Raw genomic sequence first — 23,720 nt, 5'->3', positions numbered from 1 at the left:
ACCATGTTAAAACAGGTGGTGACCATGTTAAAACAGGTGGTGACCATGTTAAAACAGGTGCTGACCATGTTAAAACAGGTGGTGACCATGTTAAAACAGGTGGTGACCATGTTAAAAAAGATGGTGACCATGTTTAAACGCTCAATGACCATGTTAAACAGGTTCTGACCATGTTAAAACAGGCAGAGACCATGTTAAAACAGGAACTGAACATGTTAAACAAGCATTGACCATGTTAAACAAGCAGCGACCCTGTTAAAACAGGTGGTGACCATCTTAAAACAGGAGCTGACCATGTTAAAACAGGTTGTGACCATGTTAAAACAGGTGGTGACCATCTTAAAACAGGTGGTGACCGTGTTAAAACAGGTGGTGACCATGTTAAAACAGGTGGTGACCATGTTAAAACAGGTGGTGACCATGTTAAAACAGGTCCATGTTAAAACAGGTGGTGACCATGTTAAAACAGTTGATGACCATGTTAACAGGGGTGGTGACCATGTTAAAACAGGTCCATGTTAAAACAGGTGGTGACCATGTTAAAACAGTTGATGACCATGTTAACAGGGGTGGTGACCATGTTAAAACAGGTGGTGACCATGTTAAAACAGGTCCATGTTAAAACAGGCGGTGACCATGTTAAAACAGTTGATGACCATGTTAAAAGGGGTGGTGACCATGTTAAAACAGGTGCTGACCATGTTAAAACAGGTTATGACCATGTTAAAACAGGTGCTGACCATGTTAAAACAGGTGGTGACCATGTTAAAACAGGTGGTGACCATGTTAAAACAGGTGGTGACCATGTTAAAACAGGTGCTGACCATGTTAAAACAGGCAGTGACCATGTTAAAACAGGAGCTGACCATGTTAAACAAGCATTGACCATGTTAAACAAGCAGTGACCATGTTAAAACAGGTTGTGACCATGTTAAAACAGGTCCATGTTAAAACAGGTAGTGACCATGTTAAAACAGGTGGTGACCATCTTAAAACAGGTGGTGACCATGTTAAAACAGGTGGTGACCATGTTAAAACAGGTGGTGACCATGTTAAAACAGGAGCTGACCATGTTAAAACAGGTTGTGACCATGTTAAAACAGGTGGTGACCATGTTAAAACAGGTGGTGACCATGTTAAAACAGGTCCATGTTAAAACAGGTGCTGACCATGTTAAAACAGTCTATGACCATCTTAAAAGGGGTGGTGACCATGTTAAAACAGGTGGTGACCATGTTAAAACAGGTCCATGTTAAAACAGGAGCTGACCATGTCAAAACAGGCGGTGACCATGTTAAAACAGGAGCTGACCATGTTAAAACAGGTTGTGATCATGTTAAAACAGGTCCATGTTAAAACAGGTGCTGACCATGTTAAAACAGGAGGTGATCATGTTAAAACAGATCCATGTTAAAACAGGTGGTGACCATGTTAAAACAGGTGGTGACCATGTTAAAACAGGTCCATGTTAAAACAGGTGCTGACCATGTTAAAACAGGAGGTGATCATGTTAAAACAGATCCATGTTAAAACAGGTGGTGACCATGTTAAAACAGGTCCATGTTAAAACTGGTGGTGACCATCTTAAAACAGGTGCTGACCATGTTAAAACAGGAGGTGATCATGTTAAAACAGATCCATGTTGAAACAGGTGGTGACCATGTTAAAACAGGTGGTGACCATGTTAAAACAGGTCCATGTTAAAACTGGTGGTGACCATCTTAAAACAGGTGGTGACCATGTTAAAAAAGATGGTGACCATGTTTAAACGCTCAATGACCATGTTAAACAGGTTCTGACCATGTTAAAACAGGCAGTGACCATGTTAAAACAGGAGCTGAACATGTTAAACAAGCATTGACCATGTTAAACAAGCAGTGACCATGTTAAAACAGGTTGTGACCATGTTAAACAGGTTGTGACCATGTTAAAACAGGTCCATGTTAAAACAGGTAGTGACCATGTTAAAACAGGTGGTGACCATCTTAAAACAGGTGGTGACCATGTTAAAACAGGTGGTGACCATGTTAAAACAGGTGGTGACCATGTTAAAACAGGAGCTGACCATGTTAAAACAGGTTGTGACCATGTTAAAACAGGTGGTGACCATGTTAAAACAGGTGGTGACCATGTTAAAACAGGTCCATGTTAAAACAGGTGCTGACCATGTTAAAACAGTCTATGACCATCTTAAAAGGGGTGGTGACCATGTTAAAACAGGTGGTGACCATGTTAAAACAGGTCCATGTTAAAACAGGAGCTGACCATGTCAAAACAGGCGGTGACCATGTTAAAACAGGAGCTGACCATGTTAAAACAGGTTGTGACCATGTTAAAACAGGTCCATGTTAAAACAGGTGCTGACCATGTTAAAACAGGAGGTGATCATGTTAAAACAGATCCATGTTAAAACAGGTGGTGACCATGTTAAAACAGGTGGTGACCATGTTAAAACAGGTCCATGTTAAAACAGGTGCTGACCATGTTAAAACAGGAGGTGATCATGTTAAAACAGATCCATGTTAAAACAGGTGGTGACCATGTTAAAACAGGTCCATGTTAAAACTGGTGGTGACCATCTTAAAACAGGTGCTGACCATGTTAAAACAGGAGGTGATCATGTTAAAACAGATCCATGTTAAAACAGGTGGTGACCATGTTAAAACAGGTGGTGACCATGTTAAAACAGGTCCATGTTAAAACTGGTGGTGACCATCTTAAAACAGGTGGTGACCATGTTAAAAAAGATGGTGACCATGTTTAAACGCTCAATGACCATGTTAAACAGGTTCTGACCATGTTAAAACAGGCAGTGACCATGTTAAAACAGGAGCTGAACATGTTAAACAAGCATTGACCATGTTAAACAAGCAGTGACCATGTTAAAACAGGTTGTGACCATGTTAAACAGGTTGTGACCATGTTAAAACAGGTCCATGTTAAAACAGGTAGTGACCATGTTAAAACAGGTTGTGACCATGTTAAAACAGGTGCTGACCATGTTAAAACAGGTGGTGACCATGTTAAAACAGGTGGTGACCATGTTAAAACAGGTGCTGACCATGTTAAAACAGGTGGTGACCATGTTAAAACAGGTGGTGACCATGTTAAAAAAGATGGTGACCATGTTTAAATGCTCAATGACCATGTTAAACAGGTTCTGACCATGTTAAAACAGGCAGTGACCATGTTAAAACAGGAACTGAACATGTTAAACAAGCATTGACCATGTTAAAACAGGTGGTGACCATCTTAAAACAGAAGCTGACCATGTTAAAACAGGTGGTGACAATGTTAAAACAGGAGCTGACCATGTTAAAACAGGTTGTGACCATGTTAAAACAGGTGGTGACCATCTTAAAACAGGTGGTGACCGTGTTAAAACAGGTGGTGACCATGTTAAAACAGGTGGTGACCATGTTAAAACAGGTGGTGACCATGTTAAAACAGGTCCATGTTAAAACAGGTGGTGACCATGTTAAAACAGTTGATGACCATGTTAACAGGGGTGGTGACCATGTTAAAACAGGTCCATGTTAAAACAGGTGGTGACCATGTTAAAACAGTTGATGACCATGTTAACAGGGGTGGTGACCATGTTAAAACAGGTGGTGACCATGTTAAAACAGGTCCATGTTAAAACAGGCGGTGATCATGTTAAAACAGTTGATGACCATGTTAACAGGGGTGGTGACCATGTTAAAACAGGTCCATGTTAAAACAGGTGGTGACCATGTTAAAACAGTTGATGACCATGTTAAAAGGGGTGGTGACCATGTTAAAACAGGTGGTGACCATGTTAAAACAGGTTATGACCATGTTAAAACAGGTGCTGACCATGTTAAAACAGGTGGTGACCATGTTAAAACAGGTGGTGACCATGTTAAAACAGGTGCTGACCATGTTAAAACAGGCAGTGACCATGTTAAAACAGGAGCTGACCATGTTAAACAAGCATTGACCATGTTAAACAAGCAGTGACCATGTTAAAACAGGTTGTGACCATGTTAAAACAGGTCCATGTTAAAACAGGTAGTGACCATGTTAAAACAGGTGGTGACCATCTTAAAACAGGTGGTGACCATGTTAAAACAGGTGGTGACCATGTTAAATCAGGTCCATGTTAAAAGAGGAGCTGACCATGTTAAAACAGGCGGTGACCATGTTAAAACAGGAGCTGACCATGTTAAAACAGGAGCTGACCATGTTAAAACAGGTTGTGACCATGTTAAAACAGGTGGTGACCATGTTAAAACAGGTGGTGACCATGTTAAAACAGGTGGTGACCATGTTAAATCAGGTCCATGTTAAAAGAGGAGCTGACCATGTTAAAACAGGCGGTGACCATGTTAAACAGGTGGTGACCATGTTAAAACAGGTGGTGACCATGTTAAAACAGGTCCATGTTAAAACAGGTGCTGACCATGTTAAAACAGTCTATGACCATCTTAAAAGGGGTGGTGACCATGTTAAAACAGGTGGTGACCATGTTAAAACAGGTCCATGTTAAAACAGGTGGTGACCATGTTAAAACAGTTGATGACCATGTTAAAAGGGGTGGTGACCATGTTAAAACAGGTGGTGACCATGTTAAAACAGGTCCATGTTAAAACAGGAGCTGACCATGTCAAAACAGGCGGTGACCATGTTAAAACAGGAGCTGACCATGTTAAAACAGGTTGTGACCATGTTAAAACAGGTCCATGTTAAAACAGGTGCTGACCATGTTAAAACAGGGGTTGATCATGTTAAAACAGATCCATGTTAAAACAGGTGGTGACCATGTTAAAACAGGTGGTGACCATGTTAAAACAGGTCCATGTTAAAACTGGTGGTGACCATCTTAAAACAGGTGGTGACCATGTTAAAACAGGTGGTGACCATGTTAAAACAGGTCCAGGTTAAAACAGGTGCTGACCATATTAAAACAGGAGGTGATCATGTTAAAACAGATCCATGTTAAAACAGGTGGTGACCATGTTAAAACAGGTCCATGTTAAAATAGGTGGTGACCATGTTAAAACAGGTCCATGTTAAAACAGGCGGTGACCATGTTAAAACAGTTGATGACCATGTTTAACAGGTTCTGACCATGTTAAAACAGGTCCATGTTAAACCAGGTAGTGACCATGTTAAAACAGGTTGTGACCATGTTAAACAGGTGGTGACCATGTTAAACAAGCAGTGACCATGTTAAAACAGGTGGTGACCATCTTAAAACAGGTGGTGACCATGTTAAAACAGGTGGTGACCATGTTAAAACAGGTGGTGACCATGTTAAAACAGGTCCATGTTAAAACAGGAGCTGACCATGTTAAAACAGGCTGTGACCATGTTAAAACAGGAGCTGACCATGTTAAAACAGGTTGTGACCATGTTAAAACAGGTGGTGACCATCTTAAAACAGGTGGTGACCATGTTAAAACAGGTGGTGACCATGTTAAAACAGGTGGTGACCATGTTAAAACAGGTCCATATTAAAACAGGTGCTGACCATGTTAAAACAGTTGATGACCATCTTAAAAGGGGTGGTGACCATGTTAAAACAGGTGGTGACCATGTTAAAACAGGTCCATGTTAAAAAGGGTAGTGACCATGTTAAAACAGGTTGTGACCATGTTAAACTGGTGGTGATCATGTTAAAACAGGTCCATGTTACAACAAGTGGTGACCATGTTAAAACAGGTGCTGACCATGTTAAAACAGGTGGTGACCATGTTACAACAGGTGCTGACCATGTTAAAACAGGTGGTGACCATGTTAAAACAGGTGGTGACCATGTTAAAACAGGTGGTGACCATGTTAAAAAAGATGGTGACCATGTTTAAACGCTCAATGACCATGTTAAACAGGTTCTGACCATGTTAAAACAGGCAGTGACCATGTTAAAACAGGAGGTGGTGACCATGTTAAAACAGGTCCATGTTAAAATAGGTGGTGACCATGTTAAACAGTTGATGACCATGTTAAAAGGGGTGGTGACCATGTTAAAACAGGTGTTGACCATGTTAAAACAGGTCCATGTTAAAACAGGCGGTGACCATGTTAAAACAGCTGATGACCATGTTTAACAGGTTCTGACCATGTTAAAACAGGCAGTGACCATGTTAAAACAGGAGCTGACCATGTTAAACAAGCATTGACCATGTTAAACAAGCAGTGACCATGTGTAAAAAGGTTGTGACCATGTTAAACAGGTTGTGACCATGTTAAAACAGGTCCATGTTAAAACAGGTAGTGACCATGTTAAAACAGGTTGTGACCATGTTAAACAGGTGGTGACCATGTTAAACAAGCAGTGACCATGTTAAAACAGGTGGTGACCATCTTAAAACAGGTGGTGACCATGTTAAAACAGGTGGTGACCATGTTAAAACAGGTGGTGACCATGTTAAAACAGGTCCATGTTAAAACAGGAGCTGACCATGTTAAAACAGGCTGTGACCATGTTAAAACAGGAGCTGACCATGTTAAAACAGGTTGTGACCATGTTAAAACAGGTGGTGACCATCTTAAAACAGGTGGTGACCATGTTAAAACAGGTGGTGACCATGTTAAAACAGGTGGTGACCATGTTAAAACAGGTCCATATTAAAACAGGTGCTGACCATGTTAAAACAGTTGATGACCATCTTAAAAGGGGTGGTGACCATGTTAAAACAGGTGGTGACCATGTTAAAACAGGTCCATGTTAAAACAGGTGGTGACCATGTTAAAACAGGTGCTTACCATGTTAAAACAGGTGGTGACCATGTTACAACAGGTGCTGACCATGTTAAAACAGGTGGTGACCATGTTAAAACAGGTGGTGACCATGTTAAAACAGGTGGTGACCATGTTAAAAAAGATGGTGACCATGTTTAAACGCTCAATGACCATGTTAAACAGGTTCTGACCATGTTAAAACAGGCAGTGACCATGTTAAAACAGGAGGTGGTGACCATGTTAAAACAGGTCCATGTTAAAATAGGTGGTGACCATGTTAAACAGTTGATGACCATGTTAAAAGGGGTGGTGACCATGTTAAAACAGGTGTTGACCATGTTAAAACAGGTCCATGTTAAAACAGGCGGTGACCATGTTAAAACAGCTGATGACCATGTTTAACAGGTTCTGACCATGTTAAAACAGGCAGTGACCATGTTAAAACAGGAGCTGACCATGTTAAACAAGCATTGACCATGTTAAACAAGCAGTGACCATGTGTAAACAGGTTGTGACCATGTTAAACAGGTTGTGACCATGTTAAAACAGGTCCATGTTAAAACAGGTAGTGACCATGTTAAAACAGGTTGTGACCATGTTAAACAGGTGGTGACCATGTTAAAACAGGTGGTGACCATGTTAAAACAGGTGGTGACCATGTTAAAACAGGTCCATGTTAAAACAGAAGCTGACCATGTTAAAACAGGCTGTGACCATGTTAAAACAGGAGCTGACCATGTTAAAACAGGTTGTGACCATGCTAAAACAGGTGGTGACCATCTTAAAACAGGTGGCGACCATCTTAAAAGGGGTGGTGACCATGTTAAAACAGGTGGTGACCATGTTAAAACAGGTCCATGTTAAAACAGTTGATGACCATGTTAAAAGGGGTGGTGACCATGTTAAAACAGGTGGTGACCATGTTAAAACAGGTCCATGTTAAAACAGGAGCTGACCATGTTAAAACAGGCTGTGACCATGTTAAAACAGGAGCTGACCATGTTAAAACAGGTTGTGACCATGTTAAAACAGGTGGTGACCATCTTAAAACAGGTGGCGACCATCTTAAAAGGGGTGGTGACCATGTTAAAACAGGTGGTGACCATGTTAAAACAGGTCCATGTTAAAACAGTTGATGACCATGTTAAAACAGGTGGTGACCATGTTAAAACAGGTGGTGTCCATGTTAAAACAGGTCCATGTTACAACAAGTGGTGACCATGTTAAAACAGGTGCTGACCATGTTAAAACAGGTGGTGACCATGTTACAACAGGTGCTGACCATGTTAAAACAGGTGGTGACCATGTTAAAAACAGGTGGTGACCATGTTAAAAAGATGGTGACCATGTTTAAACGCTCAATGACCATGTTAAACAGGTTCTGACCATGTTAAAACAGGCAGTGACCATGTTAAAACAGGAGCTGACCATGTTAAACAAGCATTGACCATGTTAAACAAGCAGTGACCATGTTAAAACAGGTTGTGACCATGTTAAACAGGTTGTGACCATGTTAAAACAGGTCCATGTTAAAACAGGTAGTGACCATGTTAAAACAGGTTGTGACCATGTTAAACAGGTGGTGACCATGTTAAACAAGCAGTGACCATGTTAAAACAGGTGGTGACCATGTTAAAACAGGTGGTGACCATGTTAAAACAGGTCCATGTTAAAACAGGAGCTGACCATGTTAAAACAGGCGGTGACCATGTTAAAACAGGAGCTGACCATGTTAAAACAGGTTGTGACCATGTTAAAACAGGTGGTGACATTCTTAAAACAGGTGGTGACCATGTTAAAACAGGTTGTGACCATGTTAAAACAGGTGGTGACCATGTTAAAACAGGTGGTGACCATGTTAAAACAGGTCCATGTTACAACAAGTGGTGACCATGTTAAAACAGGTGCTGACCATGTTAAAACAGGTGGTGACCATGTTAAAACAGGAGCTGACGATGTTAAACAAGCAGTGACCATGTTAAAACAGGTGGTGACCATGTTAAAACAGGTGCTGAACATGTTTAAACAGGCAATGACCATGTTAAAACAGGTTGTGAGCATGTTAAACAGGTTGTGACCATGTTAAAACAGGTCCATGTTAAAACAGGTTGTGACCATGTTAAAACAGGTCCATGTTAAAACAGGTGGTGACCATGTTAAAACAGGTGGTGACCATGTTAAAACAGGTGGTGACTATGTTAAAACAGGTCCATGTTAAAACAGGTGGTGACCATGTTAAAACAGGTGGTGACTATGTTAAAACAGGTCCATGTTAAAACAGGTGCTGACCATGTTAAAACAGGTGGTGACCATGTTAAAACAGGTTGTGACCATGTTAAACAGGTTGTGACCATGTTAAAACAGGTCCATGTTAAAACAGGTCGTGACCATGTTAAAACAGGTCGTGACCATGTTAAAACAGGTGGTGACCATGATAAACACGCGGTGACCATGTTAAAACAGGTTGTGACCATGTTAAACAGGTGGCGACCATGTTAAACAAACAGTGACTACGTTAAAACAGGTGGTGACCATGTTAAACAAGCAGTGACCATGTTAAAACAGGTGGTGACCATGTTAAAACAGGTGCTGGACATGTTTAAACAGGCAATGACCATGTTAAAACAGGTTGTGACCATGTTAAACAGGTTGTGACCATGTTAAAACAGGTCCATGTTAAAACAGGTAGTGACCATGTTAAAACAGGTTGTGACCATGTTAAACAGGTGGTGACCATGTTAAACAAGCAGTGACCATGTTAAAACAGGTGGTGACCATGTTAAAACAGGTGGTGACCATGTTAAAACAGGTCCATGTTAAAACAGGCGGTGACCATGTTAAAACAGGAGCTGACCATGTTAAAACAGGTTGTGACCATGTTAAAACAGGTGGTGACATTCTTAAAACAGGTGGTGACCATGTTAAAACAGGTGGTGACCATGTTAAAACAGGTCCATGTTACAACAAGTGGTGACCATGTTAAAACAGGTGCTGACCATGTTAAAACAGGTGGTGACCATGTTAAAACAGGAGCTGACGATGTTAAACAAGCAGTGACCATGTTAAAACAGGTTGTGACCATGATAAACAGGTTGTGACCATGTTAAACAAACAGTGACTACGTTAAAACAGGTGGTGACCATGTTAAACAAGCAGTGACCATGTTAAAACAGGTGGTGACCATGTTAAAACAGGTGCTGACCATGTTTAAACAGGCAATGACCATGTTAAAACAGGTTGTGAGCATGTTAAACAGGTTGTGACCATGTTAAAACAGGTCCATGTTAAAACAGGTTGTGACCATGTTAAAACAGGTCCATGTTCAAACAGGTGGTGACCATGTTAAAACAGGTGGTGACCATGTTAAAACAGGTGGTGACTATGTTAAAACAGGTCCATGTTAAAACAGGTGGTGACCATGTTAAAACAGGTGGTGACTATGTTAAAACAGGTCCATGTTAAAACAGGTGCTGACCATGTTAAAACAGGTGGTGACCATGTTAAAACAGGTTGTGACCATGTTAAACAGGTTGTGACCATGTTAAAACAGGTCCATGTTAAAACAGGTCGTGACCATGTTAAAACAGGTCGTGACCATGTTAAAACAGGTGGTGACCATGTTAAACAGGCGGTGACCATGTTAAAACAGGTTGTGACCATGTTAAACAGGTGGCGACCATGTTAAAACAGGAGCTGACCATGTTAAACAAGCAGTGAGCATGTTAAAACAGGTTGTGAACCATGTTAAACAGGTTGTGACCATGTTAAACAAACAGTGACTACGTTAAAACAGGGGATGACCATGTTAAACAAGCAGTGACCATGTTAAAACAGGTGGTGACCATGTTAAAACAGGTGCTGACCATGTTTAAACAGGCAATGACCATGTTAAAACAGGTTGTGAGCATGTTAAACAGGTTGTGACCATGTTAAAACAGGTCCATGTTAAAACAGGTTGTGACCATGTTAAAACAGGTCCATGTTAAAACAGGTGGTGACCATGTTAAAACAGGTGGTGACCATGTTAAAACAGGTGGTGACTATGTTAAAACAGGTCCATGTTAAAACAGGTGGTGACCATGTTAAAACAGGTGGTGACTATGTTAAAACAGGTCCATGTTAAAACAGGTGCTGACCATGTTAAAACAGGTGGTGACCATGTTAAAACAGGCGGTGACCATGTTAAAACAGGTGGTGACCATGTTAAAACAGGTGGTGACCATGTTAAAACAGGTCCATGTTAAAACAGGTGCTGACCATGTTAAAACAGGTGCTGACCATGTTAAAACAGGTGGTGACCATGTTAAAACAGGTCCATGTTAAAACAGGTGCTGACCATGTTAAAACAGGAGCTGACCATGTTAAAACAGGTGGTGACCATGTTAAAACAGGTGGTGACCATGTTAAAACAGGTCCATGTTACAACAAGTGGTGACCATGTTAAAACAGGTGCTGACCATGTTAAAACAGGAGGTGATCATGTTAAAACAGTTGCTGACCATGCTGAAACAGATCCTGATGTTTGATGATGTCATATTCTGTCTGCTCAGGTGAGCGTCTCACCTCGGTCTCGTCACAGACGGAGAAAGTGAAACTCTGGAGGATCTCGACCATGGCCAGTTTGATCATGATCAGGGCGAAGCGCATCCCGATACAGTTCCTGGGCCCCGCCCCAAACGGCATGTACGTGTACGGATCAATAGACTCCTTGTTCTCCTTACTGAACCTGGACAGGGGGAGGGCAGACACATTACACATTGTATTGTAGTTGATTTGTGGTTGTGGTTCAGACACATTACACATTGTATTGTAGTTCATTTGTGGTTGTGCTGTGCTGTTACGTTGTAGCAAAATGTATTAATGATCTTGTGTTTGTATTGTGGTTGTGTTATGGTTATGTTATGGTTGTGTTATGGTTGTATTAAGGTTGTGTTGTGGTTGGATTGTGGTTACGGTGCGTTCCAGTACCTCTCTGGTTTGAACTCCTCAGGGTCGGGCCAGATCTCTGGGTCACGGTGGAGGGTCCACGTGGGAACCAGGACAACGCAGTCTTTGGGGATGACGATGCTGTTGATCTCCACCGTCTTCTTGGCGACCCTCTCCAGTCGCGGGGCGACGGGGTACAGTCTCAGAGACTCGTTCAACACACAGTCCAAATAGTCCATCTGCATCAGAGCTTCGTACTGGATTGAAGCCTGCACCGTTGTTACATACAAATCAGTACCTCACCCCATCTGACACCCACACAGTATCTATCTCCTCCTGCAGTTTGGTCATGGTGTGGGGGTTACCTTGTTGGGGAACACAGTATCTATCTCCTACAGCAGTTTGGTCATGGTGTGGAGGTTACCTTGTTGGGGAACACAGTATCTATCTCCTCCTGCAGTTTGGTCATGACGTGGGGATTGGTTGCTAGGTTATAGGCCAGGAAACTCATAGTACTGCTGCTGGTCTCGTAGCCGGCGAAGATGAAGATCATGGCCTGAGACAAGATCTCATGATCAGTCAGTCCTGTGGAGGGAGGGAGAGAGGGAGAGAGAGAGAGAGAGAGAGAGAGAGAGAGAGAAAGAACGAGAGGGAACAAGATAATTGTTAACAGTAGTTTACAGGTGTGTGTTTGTAACAGCTGTGTGTTTGAAAGAGGTGTGTGTTTGTAACAGTAGCTTACAGGTGTGTGTTTGTAACAGTAGTTTACAGGTGTGTGTTTGTATCAGGTGTGTGTTTGTAACAGTAGTTAACAGGTGTGTGTTTGTAACAGGTGTGTGATTGTAACAGTAGTTAACAGGTGTGTGTTTGTAACAGGTGTGTGTTTGTAACAGTAGTTGACAGGTGTGTGTTTGTAACAGTAGATTACAGGTGTGTGTGTGTAACAGTAGTTTACAGGTGTGTGTTTGTAACAGTAGTTAACAGGTGTGTGTTTGTAACAGTAGATTACAGGTGTGTGTTTTTAACAGTAGATTACAGGTGTGTGTCTGTAACAGTAGTTTACAGGTGTGTGTTTATAACAGTAGTTAACAGGTGTGTGTTTGTAACAGGTGTGTGTTTGTAACAGTAGTTTACAGGTGTGTGTTTGTAACAGTAGTTTACAGGTGTGTGTTTGTAACAGGTGTGTGTTTGTAACAATAGTTTACAGGTGTGTGTTTGTAACAGGTGTGTGTTTGTAACAGGTGTGTGTTTGTAACAGTAGTTTACAGGTGTGTTTTTGTAACAGTAGTTTACAGGTGTGTGTTTGTAACAGGTGTGTGTTTGTAACAGTAGTTTACAGGTGTGTGTTTGTAACAGGTGTGTGTTTGTAACAGGTGTGTTTTTGTAACAGTAGTTTACAGGTGTGTGTTTGTAACAGGTGTGTGTTTGTAACAGGTGTGTGTTTGTAACAGTAGTTTACAGGTGTGTGTTTGTAACAGGTGTGTGTTTGTAACAGGTGTGTGTTTGTAACAGTAGTTTACAGGTGTGTGTTTGTAACAGTAGTTTACAGGTGTGTGTTTGTAACAGGTGTGTGTTTGTAACAGGTGTGTGTTTGTAACAGCAGTTTACAGGTGTGTGTTTGTAACAGTAGTTTACAGGTGTGTGTTTGTAACAGGTGTGTGTTTGTAACAGTAGTTTACAGGTGTTTGTTTGTAACAGGTGTGTGTTTGTAACAGGTGTACGTTTGTATCAGTAGTTTACAGGTGTGTGTTTGTAACAGTAGTTTACAGGTGTGTGTTTGTAAAATTAGTTTACAGGTGTGTGTTTGTAACAGTAGATTACAGGTGTGTGTTTGTAACAGTAGTTTACAGGTGTGTGTTTGTAAAAGTAGTTTACAGGTGTGTGTTTGTAAAAGTAGATTACTGGTGTGTGTTTGTAACAGTAGTTTACAGGTGTGTGTTTGTAACAGTAGATTACAGGTGTGTGTTTGTAACAGGTGTGTGTTTGTAACAGTAGATTACAGGTGTGTGTTTGTAACAGTAGATTACAGGTGTGTGTTTGTATTCGTAGATTACAGGTGTGTGTTTGTAACAGTAGTTTACAGGTGTGTGTTTGTAACAGTAGTTTACAGGTGTGTGTTTGTAACAGGTGTGTGTTTGTAACAGCAGTTTACAGGTGTATGTTTGTTACAGGTGTGTGTTTGTAACAGTAGTTTACAGGTGTGTGTTTGTTACATTATTATACAGTTGTGTGTTTGTAACAGTAGTGTCCAGGTGTGTGTTTGTAACAGTAGTTTACAGGTGTGTGTTTGTAACAGTAGATTACAGGTGTGTGTTTGTAACAGTAGTTTACAGGAGTGTGTTTGTAAAAGTAGTTTACAGGTGTGTGCTTGTAACAGTAGATTACTGGTGTGTGTTTGTAACAGTAGTTTACAGGTGTGTGTTTGTTACATTATTATACAGGTGTGTGTTTGTAACAGTAGTGTCCAGGTGTGTATTTGTAACAGTAGTTTACAGGTGTGTGTTTGTAACAGTAGTTTACAGGTGTGTGTTTGTAACAGTAGTTTACAGGTGTTTGTTCGGCAGGTACCTTTAGTCTGTTCCTCTCCTGTCTTTGTGTCACTGCCTTTCTGAGAGTCGATCATCAGCTGTAAGAAATCCACCCGATTCTGGAAGCAGAAAGACATGAGGTCAAATCTGTCCAATCACATCCAACACAAACAGATTCCACTGTATCTGGACCAATCACAACCAACACAAACAGATTCTAATGGATCTCGTCCAATCACAACCAACACAAACAGATTCTAATATGAATGTAGATATTTGGGTCCCAAAAGTAGTCTTTTTAAATTCCAACAAGATATCGATATGGACGTTTCATATTGATGCCCATTACTAGTTACGTAGGTTTTCCTAATCTTAATAAATAAATACAGAATATTCCAATACAAATATAAATGTATAGATGAAAATATCAACATAATCAAATATAAATATAAAACATGTTTACAGTTGAGTTCCCAGTGTCACGTCCAGATTTGATCTTAGCCAGCGAGGCGTAAAAGAAGTCTGTCACCGCAGACGGGACGAAAGAAAACTTCATCTTCTCCAAGATAGGACCAGTGAAGGGAAACACAACTGGAGAAGGAGAGGAGGGGAGGAGAAGAGGAGAGGAGGGGAGGAGGAGAGGACAGGAGAGGAGAAGAGGAGAGGAGGAGGGGAGAGGAGAAGAGGAGAGGAGTGGAGGACCAGAGAGGAGATGAGGAGGGGAGTAGAGGTCGGGAGAGGAGAGGAGAAGAGGAGAAGAGGATGGGAGAGGAGAAGAGAGGAGAAGAGGAGAGGAGAGGAGAGGAGGGGATGATGGGAGAGGAGATGAGGAGAGGTAGAGAGGAAAGTTTTATAGAAAGGTAAACATCTTCATGTGATAAAAAATGACAACTTTGTGTCTGTGTGTGTATGTACGTATACAGTCTCACAGATTAGTAGGAACAGTGGGTTGAACAGGTCAAACTTGAGCATCTTCTTGACGTTGGAGACGAAGGGGTCTGAAGGGTTGTTCAGAGAGTCAATGTCCACACTGAAGGCTGTGCTGGTGACCACGTCCATACTGTAGGGCCCAAAGAACCTGCAACACAACCACAACTACTGACCACCAACCACACAACTACTGACCACACAACTACTGACCACACAACTACTGACAACAATGTCCACACTGAAAGCAGTGCTGGTGACCACGTCCATACTGTAGGGCCCAAAGAACCTACAACACAACCACAATTACACAACTACTGATTACACAACTACTGACCACACAACTACTGACCACACAACCACAATTACACAACTACTGACCACACAACTTACTGACCACCCAACTACTGACCACCCAACTACTGACCACAACCACACAACTACCTACCACAACAACACAACAACTGACCACAGCTACTGACCACAATTACACAACTACTGACCATACAACTAGTGACCACAACTAGAGACCACAACTAGTCACCACCAACTACTGACCACATGAACCGGCCACACCTACTAACCACACACATAATGACCACACCTACTGACCACACACACAATGACCACAAATACTGACCACACACACAATGACTACAAATACTGACCACAACCACACAGCTACTGACCACAACCACACAACTACTGACCACAACCACACAACTACTGACCACAAAACTACTGACCACACAACTACTGACCACATAACCACCGACCACACAACCATCGACAACACAACTACTGACCACAACTACAGACCACACAACTACCAACCACATCTACTGACCACACAACTACTGACCACACAACTACACAACTACTGACCGCAACTACTGACCACACAACAACTGATCACACAACGACTGACCACACAACTACTGAGCACAACTACTGACCACACAACTACTGACCACACCTACTAACCACAACCACACAACTACTGACCACAACACTGACCACACAACTACTGACCACACAACTACTGACCACAACCACACAACTACTGACCACACAACTATTGACCACAACTACTGACCACAATTACTGACCACAACCACACAACTACTGACCACACAACTACTGATCACAACTACACAACTACTGACCACAACTACACAACTACTGACCACAACTACACAACTACTGACCACACAACTACTGACCACACAACTACTGACCACACAACTACTGACCACAACTACTGACCACACAACTACTGACCACACAACTACTGACCACACAACTACACAACTACTGACCACACAACTACTGACCACACAACTACACAACTACTGACCACACAACTACTGACCACACAACTACTGACCACACAACTACTGACCACACAACTACTGACCACACAACTACTGACTACAACTACTGACCACACAACTACTGACCACACAACTACACAACAACTGATCACACAACTACTGACCACACAACTACTGAGCACAACTACTGACCACACAACTACTGACCACACAACTACTGACTACAACTACTGACCACACAACTACTGACCACACAACTACTGACCACACAACTACACAACTACTGACCACACAACTACTGACCACACAACTACACAACTACTGACCACACAACTACTGACCACACAACTACTGACCACACAACTACTGACCACACAACTACTGACCACACAACTACTGACTACAACTACTGACCACACAACTACTGACCACACAACTACACAACAACTGATCACACAACTACTGACCACACAACTACTGAGCACAACTACTGACCACACAACTACTGACCACACCTACTAACCACAACCACACAACTACTGACCACAACACTGACCACACAACTACTGACCACACAACTACTGACCACAACCACACAACTACTGACCACACAACTATTGACCACAACTACTGACCACAATTACTGACCACAACCACACAACTACTGACCACACAACTACTGATCACAACTACACAACTACTGACCACAACTACACAACTACTGACCACAACTACACAACTACTGACCACACAACTACTGACCACACAACTACTGACCACACAACTACACAACTACTGACCACACAACTACTGACCACACAACTACACAACTACTGACCACACAACTAAATGAAATCAAATGTATTTGTCACCGCCGGTGAACTGTGAAATGCCCTTAAGTTAACCAAGAATGCAGTTCAAGAACTAGAGTTAAGAAAATATTTACTAAATAAACTGAAGTAAGAAATACAGTTTAGGTGGCAATTTGATTAATTGTTCAGCAGTCTCATAGCTTGCGGCTACGACAGAGCCTGGACTCGAACCAGAATCTCAAGTGGCACAAGGTGAATTACCAGAGGTGTGTGTGTGTGTGTGTGTGTGTGTGTGTGTGTGTGTGTGTGTGTGTGTGTGTGTGTGTGTGTGTGTGTGTGTGTGTGTGTGTGTGTGTGTGTGTGTTATAATCAAGACTCAGAGTTGTAAGGTGAAAAGCCAGAGGTTAGGAATCAGGACTCACTCCTTCACTTCGATGGTCTGATCTTTATCTGCTTGCTTCTTCATTCCATTCAGCAGGTTAGCAGAGTGCTGCTTCATGATACCAAACATCTAGAGAGAGAGAGATAGAGAGAGAGAGAGAGAGGGTAGAGGCAGAGAGGTAGACAGAGAGAGAGAGAGAGAGAGGTAGAGATGGAGAGGTGGAGAAAGAGGTAGAGAGAGAGAGAGAGAGAGATGGAAAGAATTAATATAAAACAGAGCAAACTAGAATGCTATTTGGCCCTAAACAGAGACTACACAGTGGCATAACCTGGCCTGACCACTGTGACTGCCCCAAACTTAAGGATGGCTTTGACTATGTACAGACTCAGTGAGCATAGCCTTGCTATTGAGAAAGGCCGTCGTAGGCAGACCTGGCTCTCAAGAGAAGACAGGCTATGTGCTCACTGCCCACAAAATGAGGTGGAAACTGAGCTGCACTTCCTAAACTCCTGCACAATATATGACCATATTAAAGACACATATTTCCCTCAGATTACACAGATACACAAATAATTTGAAAACAAGCACGATTTTGATCTACTGTATGAAATACATCCTGCCATCACAGCAGCAAGATTTTGAGACAGAGAGAGAGAGAGAGAGAGTGAATACTTTCCGAATGCACTGTATATACTGTTTCTAGTCAAGGCTAGTTATTGCTGTATATACATTTAAACTCAGTTTTTTTCACAATTCCTGACATTTAATCCAAGTAAAAATTCCCTGTCTTAGGTCAGTTAGGATCACCACTTCATTTTAAGAATGTGAAATGTCACAATAAAAGTAGAGAGAATTATTATTATAAATTATTTTATTTCATCTTTTATTTTTATTTATTTCATACATTCCGGGTCAGAAACTATTTGGGGTCATTTGTCCATTTGGAATAGCAAGCATTAACTTTCTGATTGATGTCTTGAGATGTTGCTTCAATATATCCACATCATGTTTGTTCCTCATGGTGCCATCGATTTTGTGAAGTGCACCAGTCCCTCATGCAGCAAAGCACCCCCACAACATGATACTGCCACCCCCATGCTTCACAGTTGGGATGGTGTTCTTCAGCTTGCAAGCCTCCCCCTTTTTCCTTCAAACATAATGATGGTCATTATGGCCAAAACAGTTCTATTTTTGTTTAATCAGACCAGAGGATATTTCTCTAAAAGTACAACCTTTGTCCCCCATGTGCAGTTTCAAACCATGGTCTGGCATTTTTTGGGCCGTTTTGGAGCAGTTGCTTCTTCCTTGCTGAGCGGCCTTTCAGGTTATGTCGATTTAGCACACCTTTTACTGTGGATATAGATACTTTTGCACCTGTTTCCTCCGGCATCTTCACAAGGTCCTTTGCTGTTGTTCTAGGCTTGATTTGCACCAAATTGTGATCATCTCTAGGAGACAGAACGTGTCTCCATCCTGAGCGGTATGAAGGCTGCGTGTTTAAGTTTAACATGTTTAATTAACATGACATCATTTTCTGGAATTTTCTGTTTCAAGGCACAGTCAACTTAGTGAATGTGAAGTTCTGACCCACTGGAATTGTTGTACAGTGAATTACAAGTGAAATAATCTGTCTGTAAACAATTGTTGGAAAAATTACTTGTGTCATGCACAAAGTAGATGTCCTAACCGACTTGAGAAAACTATAGTCTGTGAACAAGAAATTTGTAGATTGGTTGAAAAACTAGTTTTAACTTCACTGGGGGGCAGTATTTTGACATCCGCATGCAAAGCGAGGCCAAAGTAAACTGCCTGTTACTCAGGCACAGAAGCATATAATTGGTAGATTTGGATAGAATACACGCTAAAGTTTCCAAAACATAATGTCTGTGAGTATAAAATAACTGATATGGCAGGTGAAAAAAACAGAGAATTTCACTGGATGTTGGTCAGCTGGGACTCCTACCATCCCACGTCCCCCAGAGATGTTCATGACTCCAACCTAAGTGCATGTAAACTTCCAACTTCAACTGTATACAATTCTATCCATGTATTCTACAGATTTGCTATATATTCTATCAACATAATGTCCATAATGTCTATACATCACATTAGGGGAGGCAGGTAACCTAGTGGTTAGGACGTTGGACTAGTAACCGGAAGGTTGCTAGATCGAATCCCCGAGCTGACAAGGTACAAATCAGTTGTTCTGCCACTAAAAACAAGACAGTTAACCCACTGTTCCTACACCGTCATTGTAAATAAGAATTTGTTCATAACTAACTTGCCTAGTTAAATAAAGGTAAAATCAATTTTAAAAATATATACTTATATATATAATTTTATACTGCAGACTTCGACGTCGCTCATCCTAATAATTATATATTTCTTAATTCCATTATTTTACTTTTAGACTTGTGTGTATCGTTGTGTCTTGTTTGATATTACTGCACTGTTGGAGCCAGGAACAGAAACATTTCACTACACCCATAACTGCTAAATATGTGTTTGTGACTAATACAATTTGATTTGATTTAGGTTTGAGTTCATAACAAGCTATAAAGACTTAGTAAACAGTTTATAACAAGCTATAATGAGTTTATAGAGTTTATAACAAGCTATAAAGCATTTATAACAAGTTGATAAAGCAGAAAGGGAGAGATGGAGGGATGGTTCTACCTCTTTCAGTCGTCCAGAGGTAAAGGAAGGTGAGAGGACACTGCGGATCCGTCTCCATGCATCGTCCTCGGCAACGAACAACGAATCAAACATCTCGCCGTTCAGACGTAAGTTCTAAAACATGGAGGACAGTTATAATGATAACACGTGTTAATTATATGATTGAATAATGATAACCGTATTTACATAATATTCACACTACTTTAAAATGTATGAATAATGAATGCCACAAATAATGAATAAATAATATCAGTCATAATGTTAGGATTATAATTATTCAGATTATTATTAGGGGATGTGTGTGTGTGTGTGTGTGTGTGTGTGTGTGTGTGTGTCTCACCCTGCGGTTGGTGAAGATGTTGTAACACTCTTTAATCAGGATGGTCTTGATCATGCTTTTGTCCATGATACACAGAGCAGGCTGCCTCCCATCATAGATCCTTCACAGAGGAGAAACACACACCTGGCTTTAACCACTATATATACACCTACATTATACACAGAACAGGCTGCCTCCCATCATAGATCCTTCACAGAGGAGAAACACACACCTGGCTTTAACCACTATATATACACCTACATTATACACAGAACAGGCTGCCTCCCATCATAGATCCTTTGTGAGAAAAAAATATCTTTGACACTTCTTTGTTTTCTCAATGACATTGTAATGTTGGACAGGTAAACCAGTAACTGAATGTAATCAGATTACGGTACTGAGTTTGGGGTAATGTTGGACAGGTAAAACTAGTAACTGAATGTAATCAGATTACGTTACTGAGTTTGGGGTAATGTTGGACAGGTAAAACTAGTAACTGAATGTAATCAGATTACGTTACTGAGTTTGGGGTAATGTTGGACAGGTAAAACTAGTAACTGAATGTAATCAGATTACGGTACTGAGTTTGGGGTAATGTTGGACAGGTAAAACTAGTAACTGAATGTAATCATATTACGGTACTGAGTTTGGGTTAATGTTGGACAGGTAAAACTAGTAACTGAATGTAATCAGATTACGGTACTGAGTTTGGGGTAATGTTGGACAGGTAAAACTAGTAACGGATTACATTTAGAAAGTAACCATGGAAACCGACACATTTAACCACCTCTTATAAAACTACAAAGAAAACATTAGTTGGGTTGTTGTTGATATTATTACTATCATTCCTCATTATCACATGACAGCTCCAGCAGGTGATGAATTGAAAAAGCATAGTACAGTTGTGAGTCATCCTAGTACGGTACAGCCAACTGAACTCACCCCCAGATTCTCCCGTACTTCTGAAAGCACTCTGTGTCAAAGTTAGTGAAACCCTGCAGAGAGAAAGAGAGAGAGAGAGAGAGAGAGAGAGAGAGAGAGAGAGAGAGAGAGAGAGAGAGAGAGATATAGAGAGAGCGAGAGAGAGAAGAAACAGCTGATTCATGCCCTAGGAGGTCGTGTAGGTGTGTCCTATAGCTGAACAGAGAACACACCTGAAATAGGTGAGGGTTGAGGAGGGTTTGTTATTTTATATGGTCCCCAGGGTCAATAACACAACTTCTAGACTGATCATGTCTCAAATTACCTTGTATTTATCTATTGTTCAAACAACCGGCTAGTCCTCTTTTTCCTTCTCAATGCATTGCTTTACATGGGGGGAAATAACACTGTTGTTTAAAATATGAGAGAGATATTTATTCTGAATGGGTACTAACCTTTCTATACTCCAACATTGTGCCAAAGTAAGGTAGGGGTTTGGGACCAGGGATACCCATCTTAGTGAATACACCATAGGGCCAGTACCCGTACCTGTATACACACACACACACATACACACACACACACACGTTAACTATCAGTATGTTCTTGAGAATTATACAATATATATCTTATCTTGCATTGTTGGAAAATGACCCCTCAATAAGCATTTCACTGTTAGTCTACACCTTTTAACTACGATAAATGTGACAAATAACATTTGATTTGATGTAAGTCCTTACACTACAATGAGGGTGATGAGGAGGGCCAGGAGGGTCCAGGACTCAGCGGAGAAGTATGGTAGAAAACTCATCATCTTTCCTCCGGTTCGGCTCCCTGCTGCTTCTGAAAACAAAGGCTCTGTTTTCTCTCAGACTCGTTCGAGTTCACTTCTCCGATGGTCTGTCAGGTTTTGAGTTGTTTTTTCTGTCCGGTTCTAGTTTGGTTCTTCTGTGCACACGGTAGATCTCAACTACCGACCACTGCTCTTCTCCGTACTATGTTTGAGACCGTACAAGTTATTATTGTATCCTGTCGGAAAAGCACCTGTGTGATGCTAGCTAGAATAAGGATGAGCAACAATGGAATTTGCGTTTCGCCTTCAAAATAAAAGTCCCATACTGAAACTGATGCAAACGGATAAAAATAGTGGATATAATGCCATATTTGGACAAGATAATGCTGAACAGGGTTGGAATGTTGTTATATGAATTAAACAAAAGACAATGAGTAGTTAATTTAACACACGAAAAATAGTTGAAGTCCCACTGTGGCTGTATTAGAATTGCATTGAGACAGACTTCTATTGCACTGTACAGCGTTCCCTCTGGATCTTGGGTCCATGAAATGTGAAGAGTTACCCAAATATTGGCGTCGTAGCTCTAATTGCAGGACTTTACCTGTGGGAAATCACCTCAGAATTACATTGGTAAGGCTGTACATTAAAATATGAGGCCAGGCGATTTCCCACAGTTAAAGTCCTGCAATAAGAGCTGCAATGCTAATATTTGTGTAAACTCTTTATAATTGTAATCTGTGGGTGTCAATGAGTAGGCTGGTACCCCCTGTTATGAACCCAGGATCCATAAGGCTGGTACGATAAGTCATGAACCTAGGATCCATAAGGCTGGTGCGATAAGTCATGAACCCAAGACCCATAAGGCTGGTACCCCATGATCCAGGCTGTACGTTGAAGGTATGTTGCAGTCCTGAAAACTATACAGTGCAATTTCAACAAATGTTTTGTGGTGTCAAATTAACTAATTATTGTTTACGTTGAGTTTATATAACATATTCCAAACTTGTTCAGCTGTTTTATAAAAATAGTTGATTTTTACGAAATTCTGAGATACATTTTGTGATGTTTCTTTTCACGTTAATTTCATGTAAAGCAATAAAAAGTCATATGTGCTCAGTGATTGGCCGATTTTAAGCAGAATACATTTTGGGCCCTTTGCCACGGTAATAATTGGTCAAAATTACGAAGCCGCTTTTGATTGGATCATTTTATGCACTAATGGTGAGAGGATTGGTCAAAATTGCGAGCACTCGCGCAATATGCACTGATTGGTTGATTTGGCATTGAATTGTGCGATCTTGGACACCTGGAGGGACTGATTGTATTGTCCAATCGTGTCACGATTCCACAATTTATATCCGTTTCAATGGGCAACTTTTATTTTGAACCCGAAC

The 23,720-nt window shown here is 41.1% G+C and overlaps 1 protein-coding gene across 2 annotated transcripts in view; it reads right to left on the bottom strand.

Moving 5' to 3' along the window:
* The window catches only part of LOC139405236 (cytochrome P450 3A27-like), a 100,731-nt gene extending 78,127 nt beyond the window's left edge, over window positions 1-22,604 (bottom strand). For both annotated transcript variants that reach the window (XM_071147672.1, XM_071147671.1), the window contains exons 1-12: window positions 22,271-22,604; window positions 21,986-22,079; window positions 21,552-21,604; window positions 20,631-20,730; window positions 20,291-20,404; window positions 17,655-17,743; window positions 15,089-15,237; window positions 14,623-14,750; window positions 14,200-14,278; window positions 12,056-12,216; window positions 11,674-11,900; window positions 11,269-11,431 (exon numbers count right to left, since the gene is read on the bottom strand). In XM_071147672.1, the coding sequence (XP_071003773.1) occupies window positions 11,269-11,431; window positions 11,674-11,900; window positions 12,056-12,216; window positions 14,200-14,278; window positions 14,623-14,750; window positions 15,089-15,237; window positions 17,655-17,743; window positions 20,291-20,404; window positions 20,631-20,730; window positions 21,552-21,604; window positions 21,986-22,079; window positions 22,271-22,344 (1,431 nt within the window). In that variant the 5' untranslated portion in view covers window positions 22,345-22,604. The remainder of the gene's footprint in view (window positions 1-11,268; window positions 11,432-11,673; window positions 11,901-12,055; window positions 12,217-14,199; window positions 14,279-14,622; window positions 14,751-15,088; window positions 15,238-17,654; window positions 17,744-20,290; window positions 20,405-20,630; window positions 20,731-21,551; window positions 21,605-21,985; window positions 22,080-22,270) is intronic.
* Window positions 22,605-23,720: the final 1,116 nt, after the last annotated feature.

The sequence above is a fragment of the Oncorhynchus clarkii genome, unplaced genomic scaffold (assembly GCF_045791955.1).
Source record: "Oncorhynchus clarkii lewisi isolate Uvic-CL-2024 unplaced genomic scaffold, UVic_Ocla_1.0 unplaced_contig_6271_pilon_pilon, whole genome shotgun sequence".
In the NCBI taxonomy this organism is placed as follows: domain Eukaryota; kingdom Metazoa; phylum Chordata; class Actinopteri; order Salmoniformes; family Salmonidae; genus Oncorhynchus; species Oncorhynchus clarkii.
The sequence above is the reverse complement of the archived record's forward strand: the minus strand, read 5'-3'. Positions and strand labels throughout refer to the sequence as shown.